The 25368-nt window shown below is 34.8% G+C and overlaps 1 protein-coding gene across 6 annotated transcripts in view; it reads left to right on the forward strand.

The window, feature by feature from the left end:
• Positions 1-25368, forward strand: part of HACE1 (HECT domain and ankyrin repeat containing E3 ubiquitin protein ligase 1) — a 108180-nt gene that overhangs the window by 31247 nt on the left and 51565 nt on the right. For 5 of the 6 annotated variants that reach the window (XM_041771114.1, XM_041771127.1, XM_041771134.1 and 2 more), the window contains 5 exons: positions 7448-7530; positions 16896-16992; positions 18241-18342; positions 19148-19254; positions 22513-22663. In XM_041771114.1, the coding sequence (XP_041627048.1) occupies positions 7448-7530; positions 16896-16992; positions 18241-18342; positions 19148-19254; positions 22513-22663 (540 nt within the window). The remainder of the gene's footprint in view (positions 1-7447; positions 7531-16895; positions 16993-18240; positions 18343-19147; positions 19255-22512; positions 22664-25368) is intronic. The other variant, XM_041771150.1, reaches the window with a different exon arrangement.

A 25368-nucleotide genomic window follows, 5' to 3' on the forward strand; every position in this document is an offset into this window, starting at 1 on the left:
AATTATTTTTAATAAAAGATAAAGATGCTTTTTTGTTTTGTCTTTTAGCAAGTAATAATACAATTCGTATTTTTACTTGTAATTTTAATATTCAATATCTATTCCTTTTTACTTTGATCAGTGTTGTTTTGATAGTTGATATTGATAAAGTAGAGCTGCCTTGTATTTCTTTGTAATTTTCAGTGTTTTGGGCACAGGTGGTCTTGGTTAGTCACTGCCTTCAATTTAATGACTTTTGAGATTGACTCAAACTTTAGCTTGGCACATTTAGTTTTCCACTCAGAATATTGTTTTACCACTTGAAAAGTCATGAAGTTTGTTGAGAATGTGTTGTTTCTTCTCAAGGATTTCTTGAAGCAATTTGAAAATCCTCTTTGAATGCTTTTCTTTCAAGGTTACTTTCTAGCAGTTTCTTACACTGTAAGGAGGAAGGACCCCCTCCCCCTTATAGATAATCTAGGAAAAGGATAGTTTTTTTTTGTTTGTTTTTTGCTGTGTTTTTGCTGGTGGGAAATATTGGACAGGGAATTTGAAGTTTTGAATTACCTTGAAAGCATATTTTTGGTTATCTAAACTAGGCAAATGATTTCATTCTTAAAATTATTATATTGGAAAATGTAGATAATCAACTGTCATTTACAAATATTTATGTTGGCATACTTTTATATGTCTGCTTTCATATTGTAAGCTGCTGACCCTAATTTTTTCAGGTAAATGAGAAGTCATAAAGTTTTTAAAACAGAAGAATAATCACCATTGTAAATCACAGGTTTTTTTGGATTTCATGGTTTATAGTATGTAAAACCGACAATGCAATTTTTACAGAAGTATTTGTAGGTAGGGGTGTAGGTGTGAGGAATTTGCTACAACACATTGAATGCAAATCTATCCTAGAGAATCTTATTAATTTTTCTGGATGTGACTAGTCACTGTCTCGCATTACTACATGTTTTTGTTTTGTCTCTTGGTCTTCCTTTTCCACTAGAATGTAAGCTTCATGAGGATAGGGATTCTTCTTCATTGCTATCTAACTCTGGCATCTAGAGTAGTCCCTAGCACATAATGGATTTTGGGATTCTTTTTGAAAGATAGAACGGGCTAAAAAGTGCAGTACCATTTCAGCCAGTTTTTCTCGGCCATTTTCTTTCCATTTCTGAATGTTTGTCACTTTTAAATTTTGTACTTTTAAATGTTGTATATATTGATAGTGCTATTTTTTTAAAGAGTTTATTTATTGAGAGAGTGCATGTGTGCACATAAGAAGGGGTTGGGAGGCAGAGGGAGAGAGAAACACATGTCCCACTGAGTGCGGAGCCTGATGTGTCGGGACCCTATCCCAGGAACCGAGATAATAGCCTGAATGAAGTCAGACACTTAACCAACTGAGCCACCCAGGTGCCATGATAAGTGCTATTTCTTATAATAATCAGACACTTAAAATGTGTCTGATTTGTTCCTATGGGTGAAAAATCTCTGCTTTTGAAACTCTTTAGGGATTTTAGTAGTTAAATCCAGAATTAATTTCTTCAATTATGTTTTTCATTAGGCTTCTGTGTAATTTAAAGTCCTCAAGGAGTATAGTTTCTTCAAGAGCATACATGTATTTAATAAATGCTCAGAGTTTCTTCCACCTGAGTTTTACTAGTTTCAAAGTTATTTTACCCTTTGTATACATATAAGTAGTTCTACATAGACTGGAATTTTTTTTTAATTGTGATTTGGATTATCTCGGACTTTCTTTCTTCTTTTGTTATGCCATTTAACTAATACTGCATTATTATTTTTCCTCCTGTTACTGAGCTTTTATAAAAAGAAGTCTGCACACAAATCTTTTTTTTTTAATCCTAAAGATTGATGACTTTTCATTCATTTCAGTGCTACAAGCAGTTTCTTTCCTTACATTCACATCCCTTTATATATTATTTATCCTTACTCTGAAGGAACTAGCTTTTTCTTTTTGTTTGTCTTCAGGCAACATTTTATCTACAAGTGGAACTTTTGAAAGTTTTTAAAAATATGTTTCTTTTAATAGATACATAATTCAATGATGTTAATTTTGTTAGAAAAGCAGAAAGATTTACAAATGGAAAAGAAAATGCTAGAATGAGCTACTTTACTTTCTAATCTTTTCTCAAGAACAGAAATAATTTTTCGTATCTTTGTTAGGTATTTCCCATAAGTGAGGCTATGCTAGGAACATAGGATGGTGCATGTAGTGAGACATGTTTTCTTGCTATGATTTGCTCAGAGTTTGTCTCACCACTTTGTTGAAGAGAACAGTAGAGGGATATGTTAGTCTAATGGCCTAATTTTTTTTGTATTCTAAGTTCTACAGTATAAAAAAAGATACAGAAATACTGTAAAAAGTGTATGATTTAAAATGACACTATTTTAAAGCTAAACACAAATAGCTGTCTAGACACTTAAGTTTGACTCTCTTTTTTTTTTTAAGTTTGACTCTCAAGTAGTTATTTAGTGGGGAATTAGTAGATTATAATTAATGTAGTTTATGAAGTTCTGCCAATTAGCATTACTTCTACTTAGTAATCCAAATTCAGAAAAATTAGAATTCCTACTTTTTGGTAGGTATCATAGTGGTTATGAACATGGATTTGAGTTTAATCCTATTTCTCTATTAATTTGTGTGTTGGGATGCACATTACTTCTTTGAGACTCAGTTTCCTACTTTAAAAGTAGTGAGAATATCAGTTTCCTTACAGGATGTATTAAATTTATTAGCACAGTGTCCAGGTACATGTTAAAGTTACATTATTATACCATTATGTATTTTAAACAACTTTATAACTTTTGTGAATTAATAGCATGTTTTATTAATAATTTATTTCTTCTTCTGGGATGCCTGGCTGGCCCAGTTGGAGCATGCAACTCTTGATCTAGCAGTTGTGAGTTCAAGTTCCACGTTGAATATAGAGATTAAAGTATTTAAATATCATAATAATAATTTATTTCTGCTTCTATCTGGATTGCTTGGCTTTAATTGTATATTAGTATATATTTTCAGTATATATATTGCTTTCACCTCTCCTGAGCCTTTTCGATTATGGCTTTTTGTCTAATTTCTATAACAGCTAAGAAACATTATTGTTGCTGTCCATCTCATTCTTGTTTTGGGCCATGCAGACACAGCTTCTAGGTCAAAACTCAGAAAGGAAAAGCCATGATCAAAAGGCTCAAATAGGCCTTGTTTTATAAAAATATGACTTAAATGCTTATTTTTCTTATTTTTTTTTAAGATTTTATTTATTTATTTATGATAGAGAGAGGCAGAGGGAGAGGTAGGGTCCCTTTGGGGAGCCCGATGCAGGACTCAATTCTGGTACACCAGCATCACTCCCTGAGCCACCCAGGTGCCCCTTATTATTTATTTACTTATTTATTTATTTAATTTATTTATGATAGTCACACGGGGCGGGGGGCGCAGAGACATAGGCAGAGGGAGAAGCCGGCTCCATGCACCGGGAGCCCGACATGGGATTCGATCCTGGGTCTCCAGGATCGCGCCCTGGGCCAAAGGCAGGCGCTAAACTGCTGCGCCACCCAGGGATCCCTTTTTCTTATATTTAAATGCTATGCTTGACCACTTGTCCTCAGTTTAAAGGAATTCTATAGAGGATAATAAAATTTTATGTAACAGTGTTTCTATTCCTCTTGGAATAGAAGTAAATTCAATTAGCAATACATGAATACTCTATCTTAAAATAATTCTATTCTTACCAATCAGAATCTTTGCAATAAAAATGATAGTCCCTTAAGCTCCCCTTTCTATCCAGTCATGATCATCAGGCAACAATTTTGAGCTCTTTTAGTGTTTCTTCTGGTATCTTTTTCTATGGCTCTTTCTCAACTTTCAGATGTCACTGAATCATTTCTTTTTTTTTTTTAATTTTTTTTTTATTATTTATTTATGATAGTCATACAGAGAGAGAGAGAGAGAGGCAGAGACACAGGCAGAGGGAGAAGCAGGCTCCATGCACTGGGAGCCTGACGTGGGATTCGATCCCGGGTCTCCAGGATCGCGCCCTGGGCCAAAGGCAGGCGCCAAACCGCTATGCCACCCAGGGATCCCTCACTGAATCATTTCTTGTCCTAGTGAGTGAGGATATAATCCATTTAAATCTTCTTCCCATGCCTTCTCCCCTATTTCTAAGATTAAATTGTAAATTTTGACAGAGAAGATTAGGTGTATATATAGTTAGGTAACTATTATTTATTCCTGACCCAAGTAATGAATTATTTTTTTATTTTTTAAAGATTTTATATATTCATGAGAGACCGAGAGAGAGAGAGGGAGAGAAAGAGAGAGACATAGGCAGATGGAGAAGCAGGCTCCCTGTGGGGAGCCTGATGCGGGACTCGATCCCAGGATCCCAGGATCATGACCTGAGCTGAAGGCAGATGGTAAACCACTGAGTCACCCAGGTGCCTCAAGTAATGAATTACAACAACATTTTCTATGTAGGATGACTATTTTTCTTAAAGTCAATAATTGGCTTTGTTCAATTTATTTTTTATGAATCAGTAATTCTTCCTATATGTGCCAACAAAATATCTCAGTTCTATTTTCTACAAAGACAAATTCATTAGATAATATTATTTCCATTTTTTAAACTTAGAAATTTCTTAGTTTCTCCTATGTTCAATCCCTAATAATCTAGTTTTCATATTTTGATATATTCCTTTACTTAGTAGCTTCTTGAGAAAAGGTGCATTGGATGTACTTTTTTTTCAACATCTTACGTATTTAAGCGTATTTTTTATTTAAAACCATATATTCTAATGGTAGTGTGGTTGGCTATAGAATTCTACATTGGAAGTCATTTACCTTATTTTAAAGGCAGTTAGTGTTTTAAATTTCAGTGTTGCTGTTGAGAAGTTTAGTGCTAATCTGATTTCTGTTTATTTCTGTAATCTTATATGAAATTATGAAATAATTATGAAATTTCACTTTGATGTGCTTTGTTGGCCTTTAATTTACTACACCAGACAGTTGGTGAATCTTTTCAGTTTGTCACTGCATGTCTTTCAGTTATGGAAATTTTTGGACATTATTTCTTGATTACTTCCCTTTGGTCTCCCATCTCCTTCATTCTCTTTATTCCTGATTTCTGCAGTGTCTCCCTGAATTGATCTACTAATTTCCCATTCTTCCTGTTTTGTCTTTTTGTTTTACTTTATTTCTTGTGGGGTTTTTCCAATATTGTCTTTCTAAACTATTGAATTTGCAGAGTGCCTGGGTGGCTCAGAGAGGGGTATGCTATTTTTGGCCTCGGGGTTGTGAGTTTGAGCCCCATGTTGGGCGTGGAGAATACTTAAGCAAATAAGTCAAAATAAACTTTAAAAAAAATGTTTAAGTTCCTGTTGAATTTTTACTTATATTTTTTAATTTCTTATTCTCTGAATATTTTTCTCCCAGCATCTTGTTCTTGTCCTATGGATATAATATCTTTTCTGTTTGAGGTAATATCTTTTTTAAATTTTGTGGCTTTTTCTTTGGTTCTCTTTATTATCTTTATCTTCCTGACTTCCTTTTTCTTTTGTTTTGATTTTTGTTTTTCAGGAAAGAGACCTGCTTTTAGTTAATCAAGGTAGTTGTCTCTTAAATGTTGTCTGCCCATTTGTGTAGAGTGGTGAGGGCACTAAAATATTGGCAGGAAGCATTGTGTACATGGGTTGGGTTTATTGGCTGGCCCCACAGTGTGCTATGGTTTCTCAATCTTGCCTGAGATATTTTGGGCCTGAAAATCCTTTGTTATGGGGGCCGTCTGTAGATTGTAGGATGTTTAGACCTATCCCTGACCTCTCCCCACTAGCTGCCAATTGTACTCTCCCTTCCCCAGTCATGAAAAAATAATCTCCCAGCATTGTCAAGTGTCCCCTTGGAGATGATTGGGCTATTTCATGGCCACTCTGTAATGCTAGTATTTGTAGGACTCTTTTCTCTTGCCAGTCTCCAGAGAGGAAACTTGGAATCTCCATCTTTTGAGGTTTTAAGCCTGGCTACTGGATTTTTGGGAGCCTAGTGGAATGTAGGGGCTAAAGATTTTCACTTAACTTTGTTCATCATGGTTCCTTATCTCTGCTTTACTTCTGTATCTTGTCTGCCAGTCTAGAGCCTCCCTATTCAGTTTGTCCAGAGAATAAACCTTACTATTTTGAGACAGTGTAGGGAGAGATAGTGGCTAACTCTCTGCCATGGGGAAGAAGGGTTCTAGGGTAAGGTCCAACTCTTTCTTTTACAGGCTTTCAACTACTATTTCTGTTTAGAGCTCTTTGTAACTATCTTTGTCTTCTAAGTTACCTGGTACTTCCAATTCCTGTATTTTGTATGTATGCTCTAAAGGGAGAATTTGATGGTTTGTTGGAATCCACGTTTGCAGGCATGTAGACTTCAGCTGCCTTTGATCTGCTAAGTCGGCTTCTATCCCTCCACTTGTTTGCCACTTTCCCAAAACTGAACGATTTGTCCAGTATACTGTTCTGTTCTTTCCTCTTCTTCCTTGTGAGTTTATAGTCTTATTTTACTGACCTTGTACTAGGTATTATAGCAGCAATAATGAACATGTGTTCAGTCCAGAAGTAATATTAAGTGGTGTAATTCTAAAAACTTTTAGGTTTTTACATGGTTTCTTCCTTTTTTGTAGGAGAAAATCAAATGAAGACTAAAGGAATAAAGCCAGGAGAGATGCTTTTTTTTTTTTTTTTTTTGAGGTTTTAGGCAAGCCTCATCCTATCTCTAATTATGGGATATATGTTTTTAAGGTTTTATAATAACTTGCTTTTCCTTAGTATATGACTCGAATGATTGCAGAAGTAGAGCTTAGGAGACAGAGTATGTATGAATGAGACTGTCAGAGAAACTGAAATCAGTATTGATTACTGTTAGTAGTACGAGGACTTTATAGCTTTTTTAACATTTTGAACTTTAATAATTATGTTTGAGTTTAGAAAATGATAGTTTTCCTAACTATCTGTTAAGAATACCTGTTTTTTATTTTTAGAGGCAAAAGAATTCTGGTTTTTAAATCCAAATATCTAGAATAGTTCTGTCAACTTTACTAGCCATTTGTGGCTGTTTAAACTTAATTATTATAAAATATATAAAAAATTCAGTTCCTCAGTTGTTCAAGCCTGTTTTCAAGTCCTTGGTAGCTACATGTGTCGGTGATTTTTTTTAGAACCTTCCCAGATTCTAACAGGTTATATTTCATTGATAATTACACATGTATTATTTAGTACCTGAGAGTCTCAAGAGAGCTAACCAAAAAGTTGAAGTAGTTCAGCTATCATAATTGTCATGTTCCTACTTGTTCTACTTTAAAATTTCAAGTTGTGGTAAGATCATTTCTTCTATCTATTTAAATCATGATAATTGTGTCTTTGTTTTACTTCTCTGGCTTTATTTTTTAATTATTTCTTTTCCCTCCAGACAGTGCAGTGCTTGCTAGACAGTGGTGCTGATATTAACAGGCCAAATGTATCTGGAGCCACTCCATTGTACTTTGCTTGCAGGTATGATATTTTCTATTTTCAGATGCTCTCATTAAAGAATGTGTGTATTTATTACATTTCCAAACACAAGCATTTCTGTATATTTTCTAAAGTTCTCTTGTTTTCCCATAAATACTGTACTCACTTAACTGCACAAGGAAAAATATTTTCTATTATATTGCCAGTGTTTTTATATGTTAATAGGTGGGAGCTTTTGATTTACTTGATTATTTAAATTTTAGACTAATTACTTAATAATTAATGAAAAAAGGTGTCTGTATAATCCTTTAATTTCATAGTTTTCTTTGTTAAGTACTATGTCAGTTTCAGAGGGATAAGCTATTAAAATATGTCTTAGACCAGAGCCGTGTCTTTGCTTTCTTTGTATTTGTAACTTTAAAAAAAAAAAAATCTTTGCATTTGTCTGGTTAGATATTAACTTATAGATTAAGTTATTTTTGTAGTTCTGTCTTGGTTCATTTTCTTGAAGCATACATTTTGTTCATTGGTTCATTTGTGTAATAAGCAAACATTTAGTTAGCTACTCAGTGTGTGCCATATATTATGGCATTAGTGATACAGTAATAAATAAAACCTGAGTCCATATGGAGCTAACAACATAATAATTATACATGTACTCCACCCCATACGTACCCATACATATATGTGTGTGTGTGTGTGTGTGTGTGTGTGTGTATGTGTGTGTTCTATAAATGTAGTTTGCAATTAGAAGCAATTTACAATATACCAGTGTTTCTTGTCTTTGGTTTAGATGATATGAATTGCAGTATTTATTTAGTCTCTTAAATGCAGATATAAAGTTCTCCAGAAAGCTCCTCTTTTTTTTTTTAATCCCTTTTTCTGTTATATGTCATTTTCCTGGAGGTTTGTTTTAGACTAAAAGATCTGCTTTTGTTCTTGTTTAGCTTCTCTTTAGGGTCTCGATGTTACTTTGATTACACTGCTTCAAATCATCATTAAACAAATTGAATTAGAATACAAGGACTTTTGGATCTCTAGACTTCTATCTGAATCCAGCCATTTTGTTACATTATATTTATGTTTTGGTTGCTTGGTTAGAAAACCCATTCTTTCCATAGTGTCCTGAATATATGAATAATGTCATTGTTTGATTCCCTGAAATCATATCCTATCTTGAAGGATTATCTCTAGATCAGTCCTTTCTTTGAAGCTTCAGATTTGAATGGCTACCTTCCTGATTTACATCATCACTCGCAAGTTTTATAGAATCTCAGATGTCAACACGTCCAAAACAGAGTTTCTGATTTCCCTTTTCAAACCTTTTGTCTACCTTTTCTCATCTCAGTCATTGGAACCTTTATCTTTTCAGTTGTTTAAATAGAAACTAGATCGTTATTTTTTTTTTCTTTTTCTCTGTCTCTCTCTGACCCTGAACTTGGAATTTAGTAAATTCTGCCTCCAGAATATATTCTGAAACTCGTCTCTCCAACTCACTGAAATGATCATAGTTAACGTTGATACCTCTCATCTAGAATACTGCGTCATCTCTTAACTGGTCTTCTTGGTTTCTCTCGTTTCCCTTCCATCTGTCCCTTCTTTAGCAGCCAAAGCAATCTTTTAAAGAAATGAATCTATTTTGGGCACTTGGGTAGCTCAGTTGGTCAAGTGTCTGGCTCTTGATTTCAGCTCAGGTCATGGTCTTATGATTGTGGGATTTAGCCCCAAGTTGGGCTCTGGGCTTTGCACATGGCATGAGTCTGCACGGGATTCTCTCTCTCTCTCTTTGCCCTCTCTCTTTCAAAATAAATAAAATCTTGAAAAAACCCAGCTTTTGTCATTTTGTGTTTAAACTCTTTATTTAAAAAAAAAACAAAAAAACAAAAAACTCTTTATTTAAAAATTTTGGTGCCTCTGTTGCATTTCAGATAAAATACACATTCTGATTTTGCCTGTGAGACCTTTGTGGTCTGACCCTGTCTTAGCTAACTGTGCTTCTGTCACAATGGTTCTCTCGGGGTTCACTAAATGCAAGGTACTCTTTCCAGTAGGCTTTTCTGCATACTGTTTGTTTTCCCCAAAATGATGTTACTTTGGCTTTTTTATGTGGCTGACTCTTTCTTTATATCACTGCTTAATTGTTACTTTTTCGGAAGGTAGTTCCTGGCCAGTGTGAGTATGGCCTCTCCCCAAATTTTATTTCACAGCATCACAGTTGTTTCTTTTTCCCTTTTTTTTTTTTAAGTAGGCTACACACCCAACTTGGGGCCCAGCAGAGGGCTTGAACTCATGACCCTGAAATCAACACCTCAGCTTATTAAGATCAAGAGTCAGACGTTTAACTGACTGAGACACCCAGGCGTCCCACAGTCATTTCTTTTATAGCACTTTGTATTTTGTAATCGTTTATTTATTCCTTTATCGTATGTCTCTCTTACTAGACTGAAAGTTCAAAAAAGGGAAGAATCTTACCACTTTATATTCAATGTGTAGTACAGTGCTTTGCATTTAGATGCTTAGTAAATGTTTTTGAATGAATGAATTGCTATAGTTACATGTTTGAAAAATATCTTCTATAAAATGATAGTATGTGTAATAGTTAAATATTGGTATATTAGTGTTCAGAATGCGGCTATTCTAGTTTGAGCATAGAGGTATGGCAAAAAAAGGTTTTTAGAAGTACTTTCTGTTAGTATTATATTGCCATCATTAACCTTTATTTAAAATTTTTTTTTAAGATTTTATCTTTAGTTAAACTCTACACCCAAAGTGCATCTCGAATTCACAACCTCAATATCAGGAATCGCATACCCCACTGACTTAGCCAGCCAGGCACCCCTCCCATTATTAACTTATTCTAGCAAATATTAGGCTTCTTTGAACAGAGATAGTTAAGCTTTAACTTAAAATTGAAATAAGAAAAGAAATGAATCATTATAGTAGGATGATAGATATGGAACATGGTTCGTTTGTATGTAGACTTTTTTTTCTTAAAATTTTATTTCAATTCTGGTTAGGTAACATACAGTGCAATATTGATTTCAGGAGTAGAATTCAGCAATCCATCAAAACAGCTAGTATTCATCACAAGTGCTCTGAATGCCCATCACATATTTACCCCATTCTCCACCCACCTCCCTCCATCAACCCTGTTTGTTCTTTATTTTTAAGTCTCTTAAGTCTCTTAACATTTGTTTTCCTCTCTCTCTTTCCCCTTTCAGCATATGTTCATCTGTATTCTTAAATTCCACATATGAGTGAAATCATGTGGTATTTGTTGTAGGCAGACTTTTTTATTTGCGATATCTAGATATAGATATACATTAAATGTATAAATTATTCCCATTGTATCATCTATGATAAATGAAAAGAGGAAAGGAATGTGGGAAACAGAACAAGTTGACCCTATAGACAAAGTATAGAAGTCTAAAAGGCTGGGGTATTTGGGTGGCTCAGTGGTTGAGCGTCTGCGTTCAGCTCAGTGCATGATCCCAGGGTCTTGGGATCAAGTTCCACATTGGACTCCCTGCATGGAGCCTGCTTCCCCCTCTGCCTGTGTCTCTGCCTCTCTCTCTCTCTGCCTCTCGTGAATAAATAAATAATTTTTAAAAAAAGAGAGATCTAAAAAGCTAAACATAATGTAAGTTTTTATTGGTTGAGAGGTATTATGAGATATACTATCATATGCTTTTTTAAAATTTTGAATTACATTCAAAAGGTATTGAGCTATAATAGGAGAAAGAGCCTTGGAAGCAGGGTTCAAATCTCAGCCCCAAAGCTGTGCAACTTTAGTCAAATTCCTAGACCTCTGAAGCCTTTGTTTCTGAAATGGAAATGCTGCTATCTGGCTTGTGAGACTGTAGTAAGGATCAAAGGAGATGGCTTATAGAAAGCATCTGGCAGAGTATTTTGCACTTAGTAAGTGCTTGCTAACCTGCGGTATACGTCTCCACTCCCCAGTATGCACAAAGTACGGTTGTCCTCATTTAGTTTTATTGCTATACAAGATTTTCATACTGAGAAATAGGATTCTTCTCCTACCATACAGACTTTTTTACTTTGTATTGCCATATTTAATTATGTAGTGCTTCTGTGAGTGAGTCATTTTCAAACTGATTTTGACCTAAAATTATGACAGGAACTATTTTCCAGCCACTTTTTTCCTCTAAGTATTTTGCACAAGACATAATTCATTAGCTTTCTTTTCATGCACACAATTATTTCCCCATCACCTTCCCATCTTTAGGCACCTTTGTTTATAGGGCTTTTTTTGGAAGAGGGTCATAGGGAGAGGGAGAGAGAGAATCTTAAGCAGGCTCCAAGCCCAGCATGGAGCCTGGCATGGGGCTTGATTTCATGACCCTGAGGTCATGATCTGAACCAATAGCAAGAATCAGACACTTAACCAACTGAGCCACCCAGGTGCCCCTGTTTTTAGGGCCATTTATTTATTTATTTAGGCCTTTTTTAAGAAAAAGGATTGATTTAATTTTTAAAAGATTTTATTTATTTATTCATGAGACACACACACAGAGAGAGAGAGAGAGAGAGAGAGAGGCAGAGAGGCAGAGACACAGGCAGAGGGAGAAGCAGGCTCCATGCAGGAAACCCGACATGGGACTCAGTCCCAGTCTCCAGGATCACACCCTGGGCTGAAGGCAGATGCTCAGCCGCTGAGCTAAAGGCAGATGGTCAACCACTGAGCCACCCAGGTGCCCCTTATTTAATTTTTTAAGGTTTAATTTATTTATTTGACAGCATAAGTAGGGGGATCAGCAGGCAGACAGAGAGGGAGAAGCAGGCTCCTCACTGAGCAAAGAGCCCAACAATGTGGAGCCGGATCCCAGGACCATGACCTTAGCCGAAGGCAGATGCTTAACAAATTGAGCCACTCAGGCCCCCCTATTTATTTGCGAGAGAGAGAGAGAGAGAGAGCGCGCGCGCAAGAGAGTGTGAGGGGAGGGGCAGAGGGGGAGAGAGGGAGAGTCTTAAGCAGACTCTTCACTCAGTGCTGAGCCCAATGCAGGGTTTAATCTCATGACACTGAAATCATGACCTGAGCCAAACCAAGAGTTGGTTGCCTTAACTATGCCATCCAGGTTTCCCTAGGACTTTTATATAGTATTTACAAATGCCTCAAGTCCTTAAATTGCTAGATTGGTTTTATTTTCAGTTTTATGCTTCACATTCCCTTAACTGAGTTCTTTAAATAAAGGTTTGGGTGTATAATGATTTTTAAGTGTTTTCTATATCTGGGATACCTTTTTTCCTATTAGGAAAAAGCAAGGTTTAGCTGAGGTTATATAGATACAGTAAATTAGTGAGATGTTTATGTAATTATGGATGTCTGCAATAGAGAGAAAAAGGTGTGATTCTGAACATGGACTCGTAGCTACTGCCAAGTATCTCCTTTCAGTTAGTGGAATTCACAAGCAAAGTGTTGTGCCCAAGATTGCGAATCCGAGAAACCACCAAGGAGCCGACACCGATGAAAACACACGAGGGTTTATTTACAAGCTCGAGCTTGGGTCCAAGTGTACCCGACACAGCAGAGCAGGGACTTGGACCCCGAGACTAAGAGGCGTAGCAGCTATTTTATAGGGCCAGTGGCCCATAGGATACACAAAGTTGCACAGTCATGTCGGTCCACACGTGGCCGATTGAATTACATCTTTCCCTATAGTATCCATTTGAGCTGGCCTATTACTTTGGTCAGAATTGGGGCGCAGTTTTGGCGGGCACAAAGCAGGGTTACATTGTGATGAGCCGATTTCCGATTAGGGTGGGCCCAGCCGCTTGACTAGGGTGGGGCCACACCTTAAGCAATAAGCAGGTTATGTGGGGGTCATACAGGAGGTGGCAGGTGTAGCACAAAATAGAATCAGTCCTGCTCTGCTTGTCCAGGGGTAGGGGATTTTTGTTAAATTTCCTGGGTCCCACACAAAGCCCAAAGACTCAAAGTTGTAAACTTCAGAATAGGAAAAAGACCATTAGAAAATATGATCTCTTTATGAGTTCTAAAAAATCCTGCAATATTTGTACCATATGCACTTTAGCCAAGTTTTCAGATCATATTGCTTGAAAGAGCCTAAAATTAGGAGGCTGAAAGTGCTTGAAAATCACTTCTAAGTATGTTAGAAGTACTACAACTTTCTTATTAAATCTTTGCCAACTTCCTAGTTTCCAGAAAATGCACTGGCATTTCCTTGAAGGGACTATAATCTCAATCAATATAAAAAAAATGAAGAATTTAATCTTTTAATATAATTCCTACATTCCTCTCCCTACATATTCCATGGTCATATCAATGAGACTTCTGATAACATGTATATCTACTTCTTGAAAAAATATATATATATAAAAAAATAGTGGCTCAGTGGTTGAGCACCTGCCTTTGACCCAGGGCGTGATCCTGGAGTCTCAGGATCGAGTCCCACATCAGGCTTCTTGCTGGGAGCCTGCTCTCCCTCTGCCTGTGTCTCTGCCTCTCTCTCTCTCATGAATAAATAAATAAAATCTTTAAAAAAAGATAATTAAACTGTAAAGAATATTTGTTCTCTGAGCAAATTTTTAGTTATTTGAACTGAAAAATCTTTTTTATGCGATATTCTTGAGAAGTTTGTTACAGATTACTCTTAATGTCATGCAATATTGTAAGTGGAGCACTTGAGGCCTAAGTCGGTTTGTGCAGATTTTATATATTATTTTTTTTTCAGATTTTATATATTATTTAGCGCCTGTTTCTTGATTTTAATTTATTTTTGAAATGAAACGTTACTTGATCATAGATGACATTTTAATGTAGTTTTAGAGATTACTCCAGTTTTCTAAAAATGTCAAAATGGAATTCTTTTTCCTTCATGCTAATTATCGTTTTGGCTATATATGATAAATTATTTGGAGACATTTTAAAAACCACATATATTCAACAATGTCCCATTTGTACATGGTGATCTTGTCTGTCCATTGTGTGTGATCCCCATTGTATTTTTCTCAGAGCATATATCCCCTTGCAACTTACACCATTCTCTCTTGAGTACTAAATACTAAATTGTTTATGCTTTGAGAGCAAACTCTATGTTTAGTCATCTTTTGGAATGATACGATACAGATGAAAATTTTGGTTCAGATCGACTTCGATTCAAATTCTACTCTGTCATGTAACTGTTGATCTTGAGTAACTCCATGGTTTTCTCAAAGTCATAGTTTTTGCTACTGAAAATGAAATGAATACTTATTATTATATTTTTAAAAATTTATATTTGTTCATGAGAGACAGAGAGTCAGGGACATAGAGGGAGAAGCAGGCTCCCTGCAGGGAGCCTGATGTGGGACTCGATTCTGGGACCCCAGGATCATGACCTGAGCTGAAAGCAGATGCTCAACCACTGAGCCACCCAGGTGCCCATGAATACTTATTTTATAAGAGGGGCAGAGTTAAATCAGACTTTGTACAAAGAACTGAGCATTATGCTTGTCATTTAGTAGATCCTAAATAAATTATGAATCAGGTCTTTTTTTGTTGCTTTCTGTGTATGTTACTTTATTTAATACTTATTTGTCAAATGAATGGTACCTGAAGTTAAAAACTATAATATAATTCAACAAATATATTGAATACATGTTATAAGCCAACTACTGTGCTTAGTGCTATGGAATAAATACATGGTGAAGAAGTTTACAGTTCAATTGGAATGATTAGACACATGGATGTTAAATAGTTATAGAAGAAATATCATGAAAGTTGAACAGATTCGCTTTGCAAATTTTTTCCAGAACCAAGGGTAGTAGCAAAGTTATCACTGTCTCTAAATAAATTAAGGTTAGGTTAGTTTCTTTTCACTTAGCTTTCATTTCTAGGTATTACAAAGAAAAGAACAGTTTCAATTGTAAGCTATTTGCTATTAGCTGTGATATGTAATGTGTTGGCCAGCACTTCTAGCTTAATCACAAATGACGTCTAATGATAACTTTTCTTGATGTACAATAGTGAAACTAGCTACTGTTGCTTTTGGAGAGATTGCTGATTTCCTTGGTTTCTTGGTTTTCTCTAATAAATTAGATTTTGTTCTTGACTCAGTTTTGACCTCTTGATACTTGTATTAAGCTAAATAATCAGCATGACAATAGAGTATTGTGAGAGTGATACAGCTATAATATCTGCCATCAGATTCATAGTAGGATTTTATTAAATTAAAAAATTTTTAAATTAAAATTGTTTAATTGTTTAATGCTTTTTGGTTATAAATTATACTTTATGCAGTGTCATTTTGTGGAAAAGAATGAGTAGGCTTTTTTTTTTTTTTTAACTTTCTGAGAAATCTGTCTTTCTTTTTGGGAAATGACGTACCTTTTTAGGTGTAATGGTATTGTAGGAAGAGTATTGGTATAGAAGAGCAGGGATTTGAATTCTAGTTTCACCTGTGCTTAAGTTAGTAGCTTTTATCAACTACAAAATAAAAATTTTTGATCACATACTCTTCCAAACCATATGACTTCCTTGGGCATTTGGTAAAATTAGCTTTAAATTATAGTATCTTTGGATTGCAAATTTTTTTTTTTTTTTATTGCCTAGACTATCTTGGATCAGATTAGCTCACTGAATAATAAGACCCTAGAGTCTAGTGGTTACTGTCCTCCAAATTAGATTCCTCCTAGTTGAAAGAGTGATGGTTACTAATTTTACTACTTAAAAGAAAATGGGCATTTGGATAGGAGCATTGTTCATTCTACCTCAGATTAAATAACTGTCAACAGAAGCCAAACTGTGTGGGTTGATAAAATGAAGGTGGAAAGCTAGATAGTATTTTTGGATATTAATCCCTCCCCTCCCCTCATTCTCTTATTTTGATATTTGTATCCCTCCCTCCCTCCCTCCCTCCCTCCCTTCCTTCCTTCCTTCCTTCCTTCCTTCCTTCCTTCCTTCCTTCCTTCATTTTGTATTTATTTATTCTGCCAAGTATTAAAGTGCCATAAAATGTACTTTTGTTTTGAATATTGAGGTTTTTTTTGACTAAAAATCTAGAGACTTGGATGGGTGTGGTAGGAAGGGTCAGGCTAAAGTTGAGAAGGAAATTATTGGAAGAAAAAATAGCACATAAGCCTGAATAGTAGCTGCCTATCCCAAGATATTATGATTTGTTATAGGTAATGTGTCCTAAGTTCAATTTTAAGATTTTTAATAGGTAAAAATCTTAAATCTTTAAATAGATAAACTTATCTACATAGTGAAGGTATGATTTAACATTGGGAAATGTTTTCCTAGATGTTGAGGATGTAATTCAGATCTCTTCTCAGTTTTTAAAAATTGTTAACCCTCTGCTGATTCATACTGACTGTCTATAATTCATAGAGAAAAACTTTAAATTAAAAAGATTATTTTTTAACATGGTTTTACTTCTGTACAGTCATGGTCAGAGAGACACAGCACAAATTCTTCTGTTACGAGGAGCTAAATATCTGTCAGATAAAAATGGAGTAACGCCTCTGGATTTATGTGTACAGGTATGTTGTTAATGTATATTCTTAGCTCTTTACTTTATAATAGAAACTGACACTGGTAAAATCACTTTTTCCCCTCAAATGAGAGGACAGATGCAAAGATTTTTATTCTGTAAAGAATATGATTTTTTATTTTTTTTTTTGTTTTTATTTCTTATTTTTTAGAATATGATTTTTTAAAAAAGAATATGATCTTGAAAAAGGAACTGTGATATTATAAGAAATATATATTGGTCTTCTTTTTTTTTTTTTAAGATTTTATTTATTTATTCATGAGAGACACAGAGAGAGAGAGAGGCAGAGACACAGGCAGAGGGAGAAGCAGGCTCCATGTACCGGGAGCCCGACGTGGGATTTGATCCCGGGTCTCCAGGATTGTGCCCTGGGCCAAAGGCAGGCGCTAAACCGCTGTGCCACCCAGGGATCCCTATATTGGTCTTCATCCCAGTTCTTAACACAAGAGTCTCTCAGGCACTTGGACTCTCCAGAGTGAAAAGAATGTTTTTGTACAGTAATGAGGTGGCTGGTGGCTTCTGGATAAGTGCTGGTTGTCAGGGAAGCCAACCACGTGACTACAGAGCAGTGTTGTATCCCACTCCCAGGGAGGTAAGGAGGACTGGAGATTGACTTTAGTCATCAGTGACCAGTAATTTAATTAATCATGCCTATGTAATAGAAATTCCATAAAAATCCTATATACAGTGGGGTTCTTAGGGAGCTTCCTGGTTGGTGAACACATCAGAGTTGTGGGATGATGGTGCCACACCCAGAGAGGATATGGAAGCTCTATGCCCCTTCCCAAATACTCTACTCTGTGTATCTCTTCCATTTCGCTGTTCCTGAGTTATAGGCTTTATAGTAAAGTGTCTCCCTGAATTCTGGAAGCTATTATCAAACAGCAAATAGCAGATCATCAAACCTGAGGAAGGATTAATGGGAACTCCTGACTTATAGCTGGTTAGTGAGAAGTATGGGTGGCCTGGTCTTGTGAATGGCTTCTGAAGGGGGGGCACTTTTATGAGACTGAGCTCCTAACCTGTGGAGTCTGTGTTAACTGTGCCTAGTTAGCAATAGAATTGAATTAAGTTGTATGACACTTAGTTGGTGTTTATAGACAGTTGGAGAATTGCTTGGTGTGGAAAACCTACACATTTAGTATCAGATTGGTGTGTAGAGGAAATAAATTCTCCATTAGGAACTTTTTAAAAAATTTAGATAATTTTAAATCACTCTCTCTCTCTTCTTTTTTAGGGTGGCTATGGAGAGACTTGTGAAGTATTAATTCAGTATCACCCTAGGCTCTTCCAGACAATTATTCAAATGACACAGAATGAAGATCTCCGAGAAAACATGGTAATGTAATTGTACTATAGCTTTTAAATGAACGAGCTTTGTTCGTGCTTAGCATATATGGTATTTTAAAATGTACTTAGTAATTTTATTATTACAAATATTTTAATGATTCAAATTTATCTGCATTATAGGAAAGTATAAATAGTATACTAATAAATTTTGTGCTATTATTTAGCCCTATGAACCTTCTGCCCTCTGGGTCTTTGTTTTGTTTTTAAAGATTTTGTTTATTTGTTTGTTTATGAGAGAACATGTTTAGGAGGAGAGGGAGGGAAAGAATTTCAAGCAGACTCTGCACTGAGCACAGAGCCAACCTGAGGCTCAGTCCCATAGTCCCATAGCCCTGAGCCAAAACCAAGGGTCAGATGATTAACCAACTGAACCACCCAGATACCCCGGGGGTCTTTGGTTTTTGCTTAAAAGAATTGGAATTTTCTCCATAGATAGGGGAAAAATAACTAAGGAAGAATATCATCGTATCATTGGTAATCGTTAGTTTATAATAGCTTTACTCTGAAAAATTGCAGAGCTTAAACTCATGTATTAAAGTTTGAAATTCAGATTCTGTAAATTAACTTGGTGATTTCTATTTATATTTCTTACTGCTTTTTTACTGGGTGATTTTGAAAAGATTTTATGTCATCTGTATATTAGCTTTTGAATTTATGCAAGACAAAACTGTAAAGGACTTGATTTCAGCTACTTGGCTTTGGGATACTTTTTAAACTAATAGATACTCAATTTCTTGATAAAGTTTAATAGATTATTGTATAATCACATTTTGTTTTACTTGTAAAAAATTTAGTTACGGCAAGTTCTGGAACATTTGTCTCAGCAAAGTGAAAGCCAGTACCTAAAGATTCTAACAAGCCTTGCTGAAGTTGCCACAACAAATGGGCATAAACTGCTTAGGTAAGTGTTTCAAAATATAGACAAATCAATAGGTAGTGGTATCTGTCAGCTTTGTGTTTTTTTGGCTTTTCTGGGAATGGTTTATGTTGTTGGATGTTTCCATCAGTGGTAAGATGTTCTAAAAATTTGCTGACTTACTGTTTCGTTTTAAAGGACTAGGGCAGTCAGCTCTTACTGGGAGATACTTGTCTAGAGAGACTAAAAATATTTACTTAAGTGGATTTGGACATAGGTGTCTAAAATTTTATAAAATGATAGCTTAGATTAGTCGTCTAAGTAAATATACATAAAGAAGAATCAGAAAGTTTAGGAGTCTTTTTTTTTTTTTTTGTCCCTCCAAGAAAATAGTTTAGGAATGTTGAGCACTATAGAACTCTGTGTATGGACTACTGTTCAGCCTCTCAATATCTCAGTATATCCACATGATTCCTGTGGAGGCTTTATCATGTAGGCATGTTGATCATTAACTGCATTTCCGGGCCCTCTTCCGTTTCTGGAAAATGTGAGGTGGGTCTGGAAATTCCACGCTTCCGATCATGGCTTCATCTTTCTTGTGGCCAGCCTCTGTCCAGGAGCCCACCAAGAGTCACCTCAGGAGAAAAAGAAACACTGCTATCACCCAGAAATTATAAGAGGTTTAGGAGCTGTATATTAGGAAGTGGAATCAAAGATCAAATATTAGAACAAAAGATGCTCCTAGTGCTCTTATCACTTAGGAGATTATGAGGATTTTAGGAACTCTGTGCCAGGAACCAGGGGCAGAGACCAATATATATATTTGCTATTATCTCCCAACTGCCAAGGTAGAGTCTTAAGAGGATCTCAAATACAAATTATTCCTCCCTACCAGTTTATGTTTCATGGTACTTTTGCAAATTGTTCCCTTTCTGTTTATTCATTTGTGAATCATTTTATGTTTCTTAACCCACAATGTGATATAATTTTGGCCATTTACTTTAACAGAAATTTTAATTAAGGAAAACTGATACAAATACATAGTGACAATTGAGATATTATTTAGCTTACTCTTAAAAAAATGGATAGCCTTTTGTTTAACTGATTCTAGGAATATTTACTAAGGACAAATATTTATTAAAGGCCCTTTTGCGGATAATGTTGTGTTCTTCTAAATAAGTACGTTATCTTGCTTTCTGTATACATACGGTTAAAGATAAAGATAGTTATCAATGTGTAAATGAACAGAAATCACAACTGTTTGCTTAGTAAGGCACTGAATCAAAGTATACTCTTATGTAAACGAAAGGTAAGTACATTGATAGGACTTTGAAATAGGAAATCAATGTTAAAACTTTTATATTGAGACACCTCATGGCTTGGGAAGAAATTATCATTTTATGATTAAATGGAGGATATGATGAAGCTTGGATTTTATGATCTTTTTGTATAATACTAAAGAGGTATTTCACAGGTTGTAAAGTGAAAAATAACATTTTTTAGATCCAGTGAATTAGCTTGAAGAAGTTTAAACTGGATATAGTAATACAAAGTTTTAGACTGTATTAATAATTGACAGTGATATTCAGATTCCACTGTGTAAGAAGATATTTCTTAAGATGTCTCATGAAGTGTTTCCTAGATCAGGTACTTAAATTTTTATATCTATGGTAATGTTGCAGAGGATTTACCTCTTTCTCATGGAAGAATTTGAGAATCATTATAGTTAAACTTTTCTGAGTGACAACACAAAGAAAGAAATAGTTTCAGCTAAACTACATTTTCTATTTTATCAGTCTTAACAATCTTTGGCTATAAAATTAGAAACACTTCATAAAGACAAATATGCAAAAATCGGTACAAGCTAAAGTAGTGATTCTATACACATTTAATTCATAGTTACTAAAACAAAAAGTTTTGCTAAGTAGCTTTCCCAGTTTAATACAGTGTGGATAGCAGTAACTGTTACGTTTCACTAACAATTGGAACTGATAGCTAATTTTTATTGACTACTTTTAACCATTTAATAATTCCTAGAATGAGAAACAACAGGAATATTGAAGTGAAAGTGTCAGAAAACTTTGGGTTCACATGTCACCAGGTTAGAAAATACCCTCTATTTGGCATTACCACACTGAAATTCTTAGAAGTAGGCATTTGTCATTTCCACATTACTAATTCCCCCTCTTTTTTTTAAAACTATCATTATTGACATACAATGTTACATTAGTTTGTATATAACATACATAGTGATTCAACAATTCTGTATGCTACTCGGTGCTTATCATAAGTAGAGTCACTATATGTCACCATATAACATTATTAAATATTATTGAGTTGACATATCATCTATCTGTCTACCAATTGATGGACATACCATTATGCCCAGAAGTTTATGCAACTGTTTACTCTATTGAGCAACTATTGTAATACAAGATAAGTGATGTTAGAGATTTCAAAATGAAACCACCACTTGAACAACAAGAGGTTTTTTTTTTTTAGGATTTGTCATTGGATTCAGTACAGATTTAGCCTAACTCCTACAGTTTCTCTGTGGAAGGGTAGTTGGTTGATATTTGTAATGATTAACAATCCCCAGGCAGTAAAGAATTCTAAAGGTCTTTTTGATTTGTCAAAGAAGGTTTGTATTATATTCAGTATTATTGTGTTAGTTGGACTTGAGTTTTTCTTTTCTTTTTTCCATAGTGGGATAGATCCTATATTTATATAGAGTCATAAGACTACCCATTATGTAGAGAACCACCCTTGCTGATAGTAACTTTAAGATTACTCAATTTGTAAATGTTCTACTGTACATGAACAATTGGTTACTATTCTGGGGAGTGGAGGGAAAATGAGGTTATGGATAGGAGAGTAGAAGGTTCAGCTTCTACAATTGAGTTGTGGGTTGACTTAACATAATCAACATTTCTATCATTGTTTCTCTGTGAAATATTCTCAGAGTTCTAAAGACTCAGTGTAATTTATATGCTTTGGGAAGTGAAAGTTCGAATTTGCCTTAAGTTGGTGCCTCAAGAAACCATTTTACAGTGGTGCTTTTCTTCATAGTTTTATGCTTTGATTATCAGTTTTATTCTGATTGCTTAAACATTAATAATTCATTCATATGCAATCCAAATAATGTATAGCAACTTCCTATTAAAACATTCCAACCCTGTCATGGTAGGAATTTGCTACTTATATTAGGAAACCTGCATGGTCAGTGTAATTTGAATGTTTTAAATTAAGATGTAATTTGTTTTTTTTCACCTAACCTGTTCATATTTTAATTTTTATTTTCAGTCTGTCTAGTAATTATGATGCTCAGATGAAGAGCCTCTTAAGGATTGTGAGGATATTTTGTCATGTCTTTCGAATTGGTCCATCCTCTCCCAGTAATGGAATCGATTTGGGCTACAACGGGAATAAAACTCCAAGAAGCCAAGTGTTCAAGGTCAGAAAAATATATGACGTTGTTAGGAAGATAGATGAAAAAGAGATGAATTTGACAAAGCATGCTTTCATTAGTTAGAAACCTCATAAACTAAGTTTGCTTCCTACTCATATCACATTTTAAGTTAGGTACACTTTTCTCCTTTCATTTCTGTCTAATCATTAGAAATCCTAAGTGGTGAGCTTTCTTCTGTATTTTTCTTATAACTAACATTGTAATTCCATTAGTATTGTATTTTAAGATTAAAGATATTTAATTTTTAAGTCTACTTTTTTATTGGAATGCAGGTAAATGTGACCATATGCAGCCATCATGTGTTTTTTTTTTAATTTCTTATTCAGAAGGAAAGAAAACATCTAGTTTTCTTTTTTTCTCGTGTCTATTTTTTTAAAGTTTTAATTTTAATTCTAGTTGGCTAACATACAGTGTTAAAGTTAGTTTCAGGTATACAATATAGTGATTCAGCAATTCCATACGTCTCCCTGTGCTCATTATGACAAATGCACTTCTTAATCCTCATCACCTATTTAACCCATCCACCTCCCCTCTGAACATAATTTTTCTATTTAGAGGTTATTATCATGTGTGTGTTATGTATGTGTATGTGTTTTTGAAGTAAGGTTACGTTCATTTCCTGGATTTACTACCAATTCTTGAGATCACTTCAAGGAAAAATCATTGAGATATTTTCTTTACTTTTTTTTTTTTTTAAAGATTTTATTTATTAGAGAGCAGGAGCAGGATGGAAGGGGGGAGAAGGATGTGAGGGGAAAAGGGCGAGGGAGAAGCAGGCTTCCCGCTGAACAGGGAGCCAGACACAGGGCTGGATCTAAGCTGAAGGCAGATGCTTAACCAACTGAGCCACCACCCAGGTGCCCCATATATTCTTTAAATATTTTGTATTGCATCAGCTGCTTCCTGTAAGACCCAAGACAATGTTGCCACCCAAATCAAATTAAAATTTTACGAATTAAGCAAAATGAACGTGGCTATAAATGCTATTGTTAAGGCTTTTTTTATGGCATTTTATTTTTAGACAACTCAGAAGTTGGACGAATGTGTAATTTTATAACTGTTTTTGTGTTATTTTTTAAAGGTAATTTAAGGGATTTTCATAGCATAAAATTTGCTTTTGGGTTCACAAAGGCTTCTATTTCTTTAGTCTTTTGAGTATAAATACAGGTTATCTATCCAAAAAGTGATATAAACATTTTTATGTGCCATTTCCTCAGATTGATAGCTTTACTGTCTGTAAAATTTAAAGTAAAACTAATGAACTATGCTAAAGGATTCTTTTCTTACACAGAAATTTTTTTGGGCTCTTACAGATAGGTGTAATTTGGAAGTATTTTGACACTAGTAGAGTCTTTAATAACCTAAAATGGATATGATAGGCTTTCAGAAAGGTTTGTCTTGCATCTGTTTGCTCCACTATTTTTTTTTTTAAAGAATTAGTATAAGAAAGAGTTTGCAGCTGTGTGTGTGTGTGTGTGAGAGAGAGAGAGAGAGAGAGAATGTTTCTTATTTTTCCTTCCTTTTTTTTTCCCTTATTGTGCCACCTCCTGGAAGAAGTCAGTTATACAGCTTCTTATAATTCAAATTTTGGCTTTTTACATACCACTTCTTCAGCACTTCTTGTGTCTATTTTTTAAAATAGTGTTTGGAGTGATAACTTACCATCTTTGCAAATTTTGAATCTAAATATTGTTGCACTGTTTTGTCAGTGTTGTTTTAAGTGAATTTTACTGCTTAAACATTCACATTCCAGGCAGTTATTCTTAATGTATTCTTGTGTAGCCCAGGCTGTTGGTTACTGAATCTAGGCTTGATTTCATTTTCTGCTTATCCTCTCTACTTATCTATAATGATGAATACAAAATAAAATCAGGTATAAATACAATCACTGTTACCCAAATTGCATGTAGGTTATATTCACTCTTGTCTGATGTCTTTGGTGCTGTCGTTAAAATTTAAGTCTGCCATGTGTTTGCTAATGACATCAGAAAATAAGTTGTGTGCTAATTAGTAGCCTCTGTGTGGGAATTTAATGCTTGACTTAAAATGTTAGTTTTCTATCTAGCCCATCATTACAGGTATAATAGAGTAGAAAAGGCTATCACTGGTTTTCTTTGTGCTTTTCTTTTATGAAATCTAAACTCTGTTTTTGATTGTCATATATCAATGACACATATAAAAAGTTCTTTTTGTTAGTTTCTTTTTTCTTTTTTTAAGGTAATTTTTTTCCCATCATTGACAACTACTTATGCCTCTGACCACTCATTTTCTCTTAAATTTAGACCTTGCACATTAGTAAAATATTTTTATTACAAAACTCACCTAATTTTTAAAAACATTAGATGTTACTATTAAAATATATAGGCTCTTTCATATAATTCTGTGAATTAAATGTAGACCGGAGGACGACAAAATGATCTGCCCTCCAACTTATAAGGATAAAATATAGAAACTGTGTTGTCATCTGTGTATATAAAGTCTTCGGTTCACTGTGGGGTGATTCACAGTTGTAAAGATCATAACCATTTCCTGAGTTCCTGCAATGCTAGATTGGAAATACCATCTTAATTTTTACCACATTTTGTCTAAGGTAGCAGTTGATCCCTACTTTCCATTTCATTAACTAGGTACTCTAACATGTCACTTTATTGTTAGGATTAACTAATGGGTTTTCCATTAAGTATGGGTGG

Source organism: Vulpes lagopus, chromosome 1 (assembly GCF_018345385.1).
Source record: "Vulpes lagopus strain Blue_001 chromosome 1, ASM1834538v1, whole genome shotgun sequence".
NCBI classification, from domain to species: Eukaryota; Metazoa; Chordata; class Mammalia; order Carnivora; family Canidae; genus Vulpes; species Vulpes lagopus.